Consider the following 12,636-nt stretch of genomic DNA (forward strand, 5'->3'; position numbering starts at 1 on the left):
AATGATCTCTTACTCCTGCACATGGACTCAGTACTGGTACCCTGTGTATGTACTTAGTTATCAATTATCTCTCACCCCTGCACATGGACTCAGTACTGGTACCCTGTGTATGTACTTAGTTCTCAATTATCTCTCACCCCTGCACATGGACTCAGTACTGGTACCCTGTGTATGTACTTAGTTCTCAATTATCTCTCACCCCTGCACATGGACTCAGTACTGGTACCCTGTGTATGTAGCCTAGTTATCAATGATCGCTCACTCCTGCACATGGACTCAGTACTGGTACCCTGTGTATGTAGCCTAGTTCTCAATTATCTCTCACCCCTGCACATGGACTCAGTACTGGTACCATGTGTATGTAGCCTAGTTCTCAATTATCTCTCACCCCTGCACATGGACTCAGTACTGGTACCATGTGTATGTAGCCTAGTTCTCAATTATCTCTTACTCCTGCATATGGACTCAGTACTGGTACCCTGTGTTTGTACCTAGTTATCGTTCCTCATTGTTATTCCGTTTCTCTCTGCATGGTTGTGAAGGGCCCGTCAGTAAGCATTTCACTGTTAGTCTACATCTGTTGTTTACCAAGCATTTCACTGTTAGTCTACATCTGTTGTTTACCAAGCACTTCACTGTTAGTCTACACCTGTTGTTTACCAAGCATTTCACTGTTAGTCTACATCTGTTGTTTACCAAGCATTTCACTGTTAGTCTACATCTGTTGTTTACCAAGCATTTCACTGTTAGTCTACATCTGTTGTTTACCAAGCATTTCACTGTTAGTCCACACCTGTTGTTTACCAAGCACTTCACTGTTAGTCCACACCTGTTGTTTACCAAGCATTTCACTGTTAGTCCACACCTGTTGTTTACCAAGCATTTCACTGTTAGTCTACACCTGTTGTTTACCAAGCATTTCACTGTTAGTCTACACCTGTTGTTTACCAAGCATTTCACTGTTAGTCCACACCTGTTGTTTACCAAGCATTTCACTGTTAGTCTACACCTGTTGTTTACCAAGCATTTCACTGTTAGTCCACACCTGTTGTTTACCAAGCATTTCACTGTTAGTCTACACCTGTTGTTTACCAAGCATTTCACTGTTAGTCTACACCTGTTGTTTACCAAGCATTTCACTGTTAGTCTACACCTGTTGTTTACCAAGCACTTCACTGTTAGTCTACACCTGTTGTTTACCAAGCACTTCACTGTTAGTCTACACCTGTTGTTTACCAAGCATTTCACTGTTAGTCTACACCTGTTGTTTACCAAGCATTTCACTGTTAGTCTACACCTGTTGTTTACCAAGCATTTCACTGTTAGTCCACACCTGTTGTTTACCAAGCATTTCACTGTTAGTCTACACCTGTTGTTTACCAAGCACTTCACTGTTAGTCTACACCTGTTGTTTACCAAGCATTTCACTGTTAGTCTACACCTGTTGTTTACCAAGCATTTCACTGTTAGTCTACACCTGTTGTTTACCAAGCATTTCACTGTTAGTCTACACCTGATGTTTACCAAGCATTTCACTGTTAGTCCACACCTGTTGTTTACCAAGCACTTCACTGTTAGTCTACACCTGTTGTTTACCAAGCATTTCACTGTTAGTCTACACCTGTTGTTTACCAAGCACTTCACTGTTAGTCTACACCTGTTGTTTACCAAGCATTTCACTGTTAGTCTACACCTGTTGTTTACCAAGCATTTCACTGTTAGTCTACACCTGTTGTTTACCAAGCATTTCACTGTTAGTCTACACCTGTTGTTTACCAAGCACTTCACTGTTAGTCTACACCTGTTGTTTACCAAGCATTTCACTGTCAGTCTACACCTGTTGTTTACCAAGCACTTCACTGTTAGTCTACACCTGTTGTTTACCAAGCACTTCACTGTTAGTCTACACCTGTTGTTTACCAAGCATTTCACTGTTAGTCTACACCTGTTGTTTACCAAGCATTTCACTGTTAGTCTACACCTGTTGTTTACCAAGCATTTCACTGTTAGTCCACACCTGTTGTTTACCAAGCATTTGATCAAATAAAACTTGGTTTGAAGTCACCTTAATGAATCTGTTTACTGACATGAGACAGAGGGAGTTGCATATCAAGGACAGTGGGAGTGACTGACTGACTAACCTGGGTCCCAAACAACATGTTTGACCAGGGCCCATAGGGTGCCATTTGGGATGCAGACACTGACTGACTGGCTGGCTGACTAAATATCTGACTGACTGATTGGCTGGCTAACTAAATAGCTGACTGGATAACTAACTAAATATCTGACTGACTGATTGGCTGGCTAACTAAATAGCTGACTGGATAACTAACTAAATATCTGACTGACTGATTGGCTGGCTGGCTAAATAGCTGACTGGATAACTAACTAAATATCTGACTGACTGATTGGCTGGCTGGCTAAATAGCTGACTGGATAACTAACTAAATATCTGACTGACTGATTGGCTGGCTGGCTAAATAGCTGACTGGATAACTAACTAAATAGCTGACTGGCTGGCTGGCTGGCTGGCTGTCTGTCGACTGACTGACCTGCATTTGATATCGTCAGGCGGGCGGACCAGTTGGCAGGAGGAGCCCAGCTTGGTGAGGACAGAGAAGACCTGTCCCCTCTCCCTCCACACGGCGTCCTCCCCCCCCTCCGACCCGCTGCCGCACCACAGCACAGAGAACACGATGTTAGTCAGCAGGTTACACAGCTCCTCCTCTGGCATCTGCTGAAAGGGACCACACACACACACACACACACCATAATCACAGTTAGACACACAGATACAGTACATCGTGTCGGAGACGGGCTAAACCGCGGAGGCATCTGCACAACTGTATTCTAGGATATTGAACCGTTGGTTGAATAGTTTCCTCATTCTCAGCACGACTCATCACATTCAGTTGAATAGGAGTCATGTACACTGAGCCACGCTGGTTGTATAGGAGTCATGTACACTGAGCCACGCTGGTTGTATAGGAGTCATGTACACTGAGCCACGCTGGTTGTATAGGAGTCATGTACACTGAGCCACGCTGGTTGTATAGGAGTCATGTACACTGAGCCACGCTGGTTGTATAGGAGTCATGTACACTGAGCCACGCTGGTTGAATAGGAGTCATGTACACTGAGCCACACTGGTTGTATAGGAGTCATGTACACTGAGCCACGCTGGTTGTATAGGAGTCATGTACACTGAGCCACGCTGGTTGTATAGGAGTCATGTACACTGAGCCACACTGGTTGTATAGGAGTCATGTACACTGAGCCACGCTGGTTGTATAGGAGTCATGTACACTGAGCCACGCTGGTTGAATAGGAGTCATGTACACTGAGCCACACTGGTTGTATAGGAGTCATGTACACTGAGCCACACTGGTTGTATAGGAGTCATGTACACTGAGCCACGCTGGTTGTATAGGAGTCATGTACACTGAGCCACACTGGTTGTATAGGAGTCATGTACACTGAGCCACGCTGGTTGTATAGGAGTCATGTACACTGAGCCACGCTGGTTGAATAGGAGTCATGTACACTGAGCCACGCTGGTTGAATAGGAGTCATTTACACTGAGCCACGCTGGTTGAATAGGAGTCATTTACACTGAGCCACACTGGTTGAATAGGAGTCATGTACACTGAGCCACACTGGTTGTATAGGAGTCATGTACACTGAGCCACGCTGGTTGTATAGGAGTCATGTACACTGAGCCACGCTGGTAGTATAGGAGTCATGTACACTGAGCCACGCTGGTTGTATAGGAGTCATGTACACTGAGCCACACTGGTTGTATAGGAGTCATGTACACTGAGCCACGCTGGTTGTATAGGAGTCATGTACACTGAGCCACGCTGGTTGTATAGGAGTCATGTACACTGAGCCACGCTGGTTGTATAGGAGTCATGGACACTGAGCCACGCTGGTTGTATAGGAGTCATGTACACTGAGCCACACTGGTTGTATAGGAGTCATGTACACTGAGCCACACTGGTTGAATAGGAGTCATGTACACTGAGCCACGCTGGTTGTATAGGAGTCATGTACACTGAGCCACGCTGGTTGTATAGGAGTCATGTACACTGAGCCACACTGGTTGTATAGGAGTCATGTACACTGAGCCACGCTGGTTGTATAGGAGTCATGTACACTGAGCCACACTGGTTGTATAGGAGTCATGTACACTGAGCCACGCTGGTTGTATAGGAGTCATGTACACTGAGCCACACTGGTTGTATAGGAGTCATGTACACTGAGCCACGCTGGTTGTATAGGAGTCATGTACACTGAGCCACGTTGGTTGTATAGGAGTCATGTACACTGAGCCACGCTGGTTGTATAGGAGTCATGTACACTGAGCCACGCTGGTTGAATAGGAGTCATGTACACTGAGCCACGCTGGTTGTATAGGAGTCATGTACACTGAGCCACGCTGGTTGTATAGGAGTCATGTACACTGAGCCACGCTGGTTGTATAGGAGTCATGTACACTGAGCCACGCTGGTTGTATAGGAGTCATGTACACTGAGCCACACTGGTTGAATAGGAGTCATGTACACTGAGCCACGCTGGTTGTATAGGAGTCATGTACACTGAGCCACGCTGGTTGTATAGGAGTCATGTACACTGAGCCACGCTGGTTGTATAGGAGTCATGTACACTGAGCCACACTGGTTGTATAGGAGTCATGTACACTGAGCCACGCTGGTTGAATAGGAGTCATGTACACTGAGCCACGCTGGTTGTATAGGAGTCATGTACACTGAGCCACACTGGTTGTATAGGAGTCATGTACACTGAGCCACACTGGTTGAATAGGAGTCATGTACACTGAGCCACGCTGGTTGAATAGGAGTCGTGTACACTGAGCCACGCTGGTTGAATAGGAGTCGTGTACACTGAGCCACGCTGGTTGTATAGGAGTCATGTACACTGAGCCACACTGGTTGTATAGGAGTCATGTACACTGAGCCACACTGGTTGTATAGGAGTCATGTACACTGAGCCACGCTGGTTGTATAGGAGTCATGTACACTGAGCCACGCTGGTTGTATAGGAGTCATGTACACTGAGCCACGCTTGTTGTATAGGAGTCATGTACACTGAGCCACGCTGGTTGTATAGGAGTCATGTACACTGAGCCACGCTGGTTGAATAGGAGTCATTTACACTGAGCCACACTGGTTGTATAGGAGTCATGTACACTGAGCCACGCTTGTTGTATAGGAGTCATGTACACTGAGCCACGTTGGTTGTATAGGAGTCATGTACACTGAGCCACGCTGGTTGTATAGGAGTCATGTACACTGAGCCACGCTGGTTGAATAGGAGTCATGTACACTGAGCCACGCTGGTTGTATAGGAGTCATGTACACTGAGCCACGCTGGTTGTATAGGAGTCATGTACACTGAGCCACGCTGGTTGTATAGGAGTCATGTACACTGAGCCACGCTGGTTGTATAGGAGTCATGTACACTGAGCCACGCTGGTTGTATAGGAGTCATGTACACTGAGCCACGCTGGTTGTATAGGAGTCATGTACACTGAGCCACGCTGGTTGTATAGGAGTCATGTACACTGAGCCACGCTGGTTGTATAGGAGTCATGTACACTGAGCCACGCTGGTTGTATAGGAGTCATGTACACTGAGCCACACTGGTTGTATAGGAGTCATGTACACTGAGCCACGCTGGTTGTATAGGAGTCATGTACACTGAGCCACGCTGGTTGTATAGGAGTCATGTACACTGAGCCACGCTGGTTGAATAGGAGTCATGTACACTGAGCCACGCTGGTTGTATAGGAGTCATGTACACTGAGCCACGCTGGTTGTATAGGAGTCATGTACACTGAGCCACGCTGGTTGTATAGGAGTCATGTACACTGAGCCACGCTGGTTGTATAGGAGTCATGTACACTGAGCCACACTGGTTGTATAGGAGTCATGTACACTGAGCCACGCTGGTTGTATAGGAGTCATGTACACTGAGCCACGCTGGTTGTATAGGAGTCATGTACACTGAGCCACGCTGGTTGAATAGGAGTCATGTACACTGAGCCACGCTGGTTGTATAGGAGTCATGTACACTGAGCCACGCTGGTTGTATAGGAGTCATGTACACTGAGCCACGCTGGTTGTATAGGAGTCATGTACACTGAGCCACGCTGGTTGTATAGGAGTCATGTACACTGAGCCACGCTGGTTGTATAGGAGTCATGTACACTGAGCCACGCTGGTTGTATAGGAGTCATGTACACTGAGCCACGCTGGTTGTATAGGAGTCATGTACACTGAGCCACGCTGGTTGTATAGGAGTCATGTACACTGAGCCACACTGGTTGTATAGGAGTCATGTACACTGAGCCACGCTGGTTGTATAGGAGTCATGTACACTGAGCCACGCTGGTTGTATAGGAGTCATGTACACTGAGCCACGCTGGTTGTATAGGAGTCATGTACACTGAGCCACGCTGGTTGTATAGGAGTCATGTACACTGAGCCACGCTGGTTGTATAGGAGTCATGTACACTGAGCCACACTGGTTGTATAGGAGTCATGTACACTGAGCCACGCTGGTTGTATAGGAGTCATGTACACTGAGCCACGCTGGTTGTATAGGAGTCATGTACACTGAGCCACGCTGGTTGTATAGGAGTCATGTACACTGAGCCACGCTGGTTGTATAGGAGTCATGTACACTGAGCCACGCTGGTTGTATAGGAGTCATGTACACTGAGCCACGCTGGTTGTATAGGAGTCATGTACACTGAGCCACGCTGGTTGTATAGGAGTCATGTACACTGAGCCACCCTGGTTGTATAGGAGTCATGTACACTGAGCCACGCTGGTTGTATAGGAGTCATGTACACTGAGCCACGCTGGTTGTATAGGAGTCATGTACACTGAGCCACGCTGGTTGAATAGGAGTCATGTACACTGAGCCACGCTGGTTGTATAGGAGTCATGTACACTGAGCCACACTGGTTGTATAGGAGTCATGTACACTGAGCCACGCTGGTTGTATAGGAGTCATGTACACTGAGCCACGCTGGTTGTATAGGAGTCATGTACACTGAGCCACGCTGGTTGTATAGGAGTCATGTACACTGAGCCACGCTGGTTGTATAGGAGTCATGTACACTGAGCCACGCTGGTTGTATAGGAGTCATGTACACTGAGCCACACTGGTTGTATAGGAGTCATGTACACTGAGCCACACTGGTTGTATAGGAGTCATGTACACTGAGCCACACTGGTTGTATAGGAGTCATGTACACTGAGCCACGCTGGTTGTATAGGAGTCATGTACACTGAGCCACGCTGGTTGTATAGGAGTCATGTACACTGAGCCACGCTGGTTGAATAGGAGTCATGTACACTGAGCCACGCTGGTTGTATAGGAGTCATGTACACTGAGCCACGCTGGTTGTATAGGAGTCATGTACACTGAGCCACGCTGGTTGTATAGGAGTCATGTACACTGAGCCACGCTGGTTGTATAGGAGTCATGTACACTGAGCCACGCTGGTTGTATAGGAGTCATGTACACTGAGCCACACTGGTTGTATAGGAGTCATGTACACTGAGCCACGCTGGTTGTATAGGAGTCATGTACACTGAGCCACGCTGGTTGTATAGGAGTCATGTACACTGAGCCACGCTGGTTGTATAGGAGTCATGTACACTGAGCCACACTGGTTGTATAGGAGTCATGTACACTGAGCCACGCTGGTTGTATAGGAGTCATGTACACTGAGCCACGCTGGTTGTATAGGAGTCATGTACACTGAGCCACACTGGTTGTATAGGAGTCATGTACACTGAGCCACGCTGGTTGTATAGGAGTCATGTACACTGAGCCACACTGGTTTTATAGGAGTCATGTACACTGAGCCACGCTGGTTGTATAGGAGTCATGTACACTGAGCCACACTGGTTGTATAGGAGTCATGTACACTGAGCCACGCTGGTTGTATAGGAGTCATGTACACTGAGCCACGCTGGTTGTATAGGAGTCATGTACACTGAGCCACACTGGTTGTATAGGAGTCATGTACACTGAGCCACGCTGGTTGTATAGGAGTCATGTACACTGAGCCACGCTGGTTGTATAGGAGTCATGTACACTGAGCCACACTGGTTGTATAGGAGTCATGTACACTGAGCCACACTGGTTGTATAGGAGTCATGTACACTGAGCCACGCTGGTTGAATAGGAGTCATGTACACTGAGCCACACTGGTTGTATAGGAGTCATGTACACTGAGCCACGCTGGTTGTATAGGAGTCATGTACACTGAGCCACACTGGTTGTATAGGAGTCATGTACACTGAGCCACACTGGTTGTATAGGAGTCATGTACACTGAGCCACGCTGGTTGTATAGGAGTCATGTACACTGAGCCACGCTGGTTGTATAGGAGTCATGTACACTGAGCCACGCTGGTTGTATAGGAGTCATGTACACTGAGCCACGCTGGTTGTATAGGAGTCATGTACACTGAGCCACACTGGTTGTATAGGAGTCATGTACACTGAGCCACGCTGGTTGTATAGGAGTCATGTACACTGAGCCACGCTGGTTGTATAGGAGTCATGTACACTGAGCCACGCTGGTTGTATAGGAGTCATGTACACTGAGCCACGCTGGTTGTATAGGAGTCATGTACACTGAGCCACACTGGTTGTATAGGAGTCATGTACACTGAGCCACGCTGGTTGTATAGGAGTCATGTACACTGAGCCACGCTGGTTGTATAGGAGTCATGTACACTGAGCCACGCTGGTTGTATAGGAGTCATGTACACTGAGCCACGCTGGTTGTATAGGAGTCATGTACACTGAGCCACGCTGGTTGAATAGGAGTCATGTACACTGAGCCACGCTGGTTGTATAGGAGTCATGTACACTGAGCCACACTGGTTGTATAGGAGTCATGTACACTGAGCCACACTGGTTGTATAGGAGTCATGTACACTGAGCCACACTGGTTGAATAGGAGTCATGTACACTGAGCCACACTGGTTGTATAGGAGTCATGTACACTGAGCCACACTGGTTGTATAGGAGTCATGTACACTGAGCCACGCTGGTTGTATAGGAGTCATGTACACTGAGCCACGCTGGTTGAATAGGAGTCATGTACACTGAGCCACGCTGGTTGTATAGGAGTCATGTACACTGAGCCACACTGGTTGAATAGGAGTCATGAACACTGAGCCACACTGGTTGTATAGGAGTCATGTACACTGAGCCACGCTGGTTGTATAGGAGTCATGTACACTGAGCCACGCTGGTTGTATAGGAGTCATGTACACTGAGCCACGCTGGTTGAATAGGAGTCATGTACACTGAGCCACGCTGGTTGTATAGGAGTCATGTACACTGAGCCACGCTGGTTGTATAGGAGTCATGTACACTGAGCCACGCTGGTTGTATAGGAGTCATGTACACTGAGCCACGCTGGTTGTATAGGAGTCATGTACACTGAGCCACACTGGTTGTATAGGAGTCATGTACACTGAGCCACGCTGGTTGTATAGGAGTCATGTACACTGAGCCACGCTGGTTGTATAGGAGTCATGTACACTGAGCCACGCTGGTTGTATAGGAGTCATGTAAACTGAGCCACGCTGGTTGAATAGGAGTCATGTACACTGAGCCACGCTGGTTGTATAGGAGTCATGTACACTGAGCCACGCTGGTTGTATAGGAGTCATGTACACTGAGCCACGCTGGTTGTATAGGAGTCATGTACACTGAGCCACGCTGGTTGAATAGGAGTCATGTACACTGAGCCACGCTGGTTGTATAGGAGTCATGTACACTGAGCCACGCTGGTTGTATAGGAGTCATGTACACTGAGCCACGCTGGTTGTATAGGAGTCATGTACACTGAGCCACGCTGGTTGTATAGGAGTCATGTACACTGAGCCACGCTGGTTGTATAGGAGTCATGTACACTGAGCCACGCTGGTTGTATAGGAGTCATGTACACTGAGCCACGCTGGTTGTATAGGAGTCATGTACACTGAGCCACGCTGGTTGAATAGGAGTCATGTACACTGAGCCACGCTGGTTGTATAGGAGTCATGTACACTGAGCCACGCTGGTTGTATAGGAGTCATGTACACTGAGCCACGCTGGTTGTATAGGAGTCATGTACACTGAGCCACGCTGGTTGAATAGGAGTCATGTACACTGAGCCACGCTGGTTGTATAGGAGTCATGTACACTGAGCCACGCTGGTTGTATAGGAGTCATGTACACTGAGCCACGCTGGTTGTATAGGAGTCATGTACACTGAGCCACGCTGGTTGTATAGGAGTCATGTACACTGAGCCACACTGGTTGTATAGGAGTCATGTACACTGAGCCACACTGGTTGTATAGGAGTCATGTACACTGAGCCACGCTGGTTGTATAGGAGTCATGTACACTGAGCCACGCTGGTTGTATAGGAGTCATGTACACTGAGCCACGCTGGTTGTATAGGAGTCATGTACACTGAGCCACGCTGGTTGTATAGGAGTCATGTACACTGAGCCACACTGGTTGTATAGGAGTCATGTACACTGAGCCACGCTGGTTGTATAGGAGTCATGTACACTGAGCCACACTGGTTGTATAGGAGTCATGTACACTGAGCCACGCTGGTTGTATAGGAGTCATGTACACTGAGCCACGCTGGTTGTATAGGAGTCATGTACACTGAGCCACGCTGGTTGTATAGGAGTCATGTACACTGAGCCACGCTGGTTGTATAGGAGTCATGTACACTGAGCCACGCTGGTTGAATAGGAGTCATTTACACTGAGCCACACTGGTTGTATAGGAGTCATGTACACTGAGCCACACTGGTTGTATAGGAGTCATGTACACTGAGCCACGCTGGTTGTATAGGAGTCATGTACACTGAGCCACACTGGTTGTATAGGAGTCATGTACACTGAGCCACGCTGGTTGTATAGGAGTCATGTACACTGAGCCACGCTGGTTGTATAGGAGTCATGTACACTGAGCCACGCTGGTTGTATAGGAGTCATGTACACTGAGCCACGCTGGTTGTATAGGAGTCATGTACACTGAGCCACACTGGTTGTATAGGAGTCATGTACACTGAGCCACGCTGGTTGTATAGGAGTCATGTACACTGAGCCACGCTGGTTGTATAGGAGTCATGTACACTGAGCCACGCTGGTTGTATAGGAGTCATGTACACTGAGCCACACTGGTTGTATAGGAGTCATGTACACTGAGCCACGCTGGTTGAATAGGAGTCATTTACACTGAGCCACACTGGTTGTATAGGAGTCATGTACACTGAGCCACCCTGGTTGTATAGGAGTCATGTACACTGAGCCACGCTGGTTGTATAGGAGTCATGTACACTGAGCCACCCTGGTTGTATAGGAGTCATGTACACTGAGCCACGCTGGTTGTATAGGAGTCATGTACACTGAGCCACCCTGGTTGTATAGGAGTCATGTACACTGAGCCACGCTGGTTGTATAGGAGTCATGTACACTGAGCCACCCTGGTTGTATAGGAGTCATGTACACTGAGCCACACTGGTTGTATAGGAGTCATGTACACTGAGCCACGCTGGTTGTATAGGAGTGACTGACACATTTCAGGAGAAATCCGTTAGCATTATGGATACGGGACATTACACAAGACACTGGGCTTCATATTCAACACGTTCCGTCCACTTTATTCAAACACCACACAACATACCTCCTAGGAATGCTCAGTACCAATGGTTAAAGTTAGGGTTAAGGTTAGGATAACAGTACCTGTGGTTAGGGTTAAGGTTAAGGTTAGGATAACAGTACCTGTGGTTAGGGTTAAGGTTAAGGTTAGGGCAGCAGTACCTGTGTTTAGGGTTAAGGTTAAGGTTAGGGCAGCAGTACCTGTGGTTAGGGTTAAGGTTAAGGTTAGGGCAGCAGTACCTGTGGTTAGGGTTAAGGTTAAGGTTAGGGCAGCAGTACCTGTGTTTAGGGTTAAGGTTAAGGTTAGGGCAGCAGTACCTGTGGTTAGGGTTAAGGTTAAGGTTAGGGCAGCAGTACCTGTGTTTAGGGTTAAGGTTAAGGTTAGGGCAGCAGTACCTGTGGTTAGGGTTAAGGTTAAGGTTAGGGCAGCAGTACCTGTGGGTTGGAGGTGTTGGAGATGGTGTCAGCTGCCCGGGGGTCAGTTCCATAGTTGGTGTCGTCCAGCACGTTGGACAGACTGGAGCTCTTCCTGGGTCTCAGAGAGGGGAACGACCGGCTGTGCTCCAGGGGGGAGGGGGTGCCTGCCTGACTACCCCCCACAGGGTTGTGGTACCATGTTCCCTTCTCACCCCTCATACCCCCAGCTCCAGCTCAAGGGTGAGGTGCCGAAGGGGACAGAGGGTGGTAGAGAGCCTCCTCTTGGGGCCGACCGGAGGGGATGTCCACGGTGTTGGACAGGGAGGACGAGCGGCTCCCCTGCTCTACCGAGTCAAACGACTTAAATTGGAGAGAGTCGTCAAAGTCCTTCAACGTGCCTCCACTGCTGTTAGGGGAAGACCGAGAGAGGTCGGAGAAACGCTCTGAGATATTCCTCCCTCCCAGGCCCTCGCCGTCTCCCTCCTCCTCCTCTTCATCGT

At 48.2% G+C, this 12,636-nt stretch overlaps 1 protein-coding gene and 1 long non-coding RNA gene across 3 annotated transcripts in view; both read right to left on the reverse strand.

Annotated features, from left to right (window-relative positions):
• LOC127920739 (neurobeachin-like protein 2) overlaps nucleotides 1-12,631 on the reverse strand; it is a gene marked incomplete at both ends in the record, with an annotated part of 56,263 nt that extends 43,632 nt beyond the window's left edge. The window contains 2 exon segments of the mRNA XM_052504768.1: nucleotides 2,553-2,734; nucleotides 12,155-12,631. Of these exon segments, the coding sequence (XP_052360728.1) occupies nucleotides 2,553-2,734; nucleotides 12,155-12,631 (659 nt within the window).
• On the reverse strand, nucleotides 621-2,009 carry LOC127920741 (uncharacterized). 2 transcript variants are annotated; one of them, XR_008107203.1, is made up of 4 exons: nucleotides 1,550-2,009; nucleotides 1,334-1,513; nucleotides 1,046-1,117; nucleotides 621-649 (listed from the first exon to the last, which is right to left on the reverse strand). It is a non-coding gene; the product is annotated as an uncharacterized LOC127920741 (long non-coding RNA). The 2 variants fall into 2 exon arrangements; XR_008107202.1 differs by lacking the exon at nucleotides 621-649 and having other exon boundaries at nucleotides 1,028-1,153; nucleotides 1,226-1,513.
• Nucleotides 12,632-12,636: the final 5 nt, after the last annotated feature.

Source organism: Oncorhynchus keta, unplaced genomic scaffold (assembly GCF_023373465.1).
Source record: "Oncorhynchus keta strain PuntledgeMale-10-30-2019 unplaced genomic scaffold, Oket_V2 Un_contig_20487_pilon_pilon, whole genome shotgun sequence".
Taxonomy (NCBI): domain Eukaryota; kingdom Metazoa; phylum Chordata; class Actinopteri; order Salmoniformes; family Salmonidae; genus Oncorhynchus; species Oncorhynchus keta.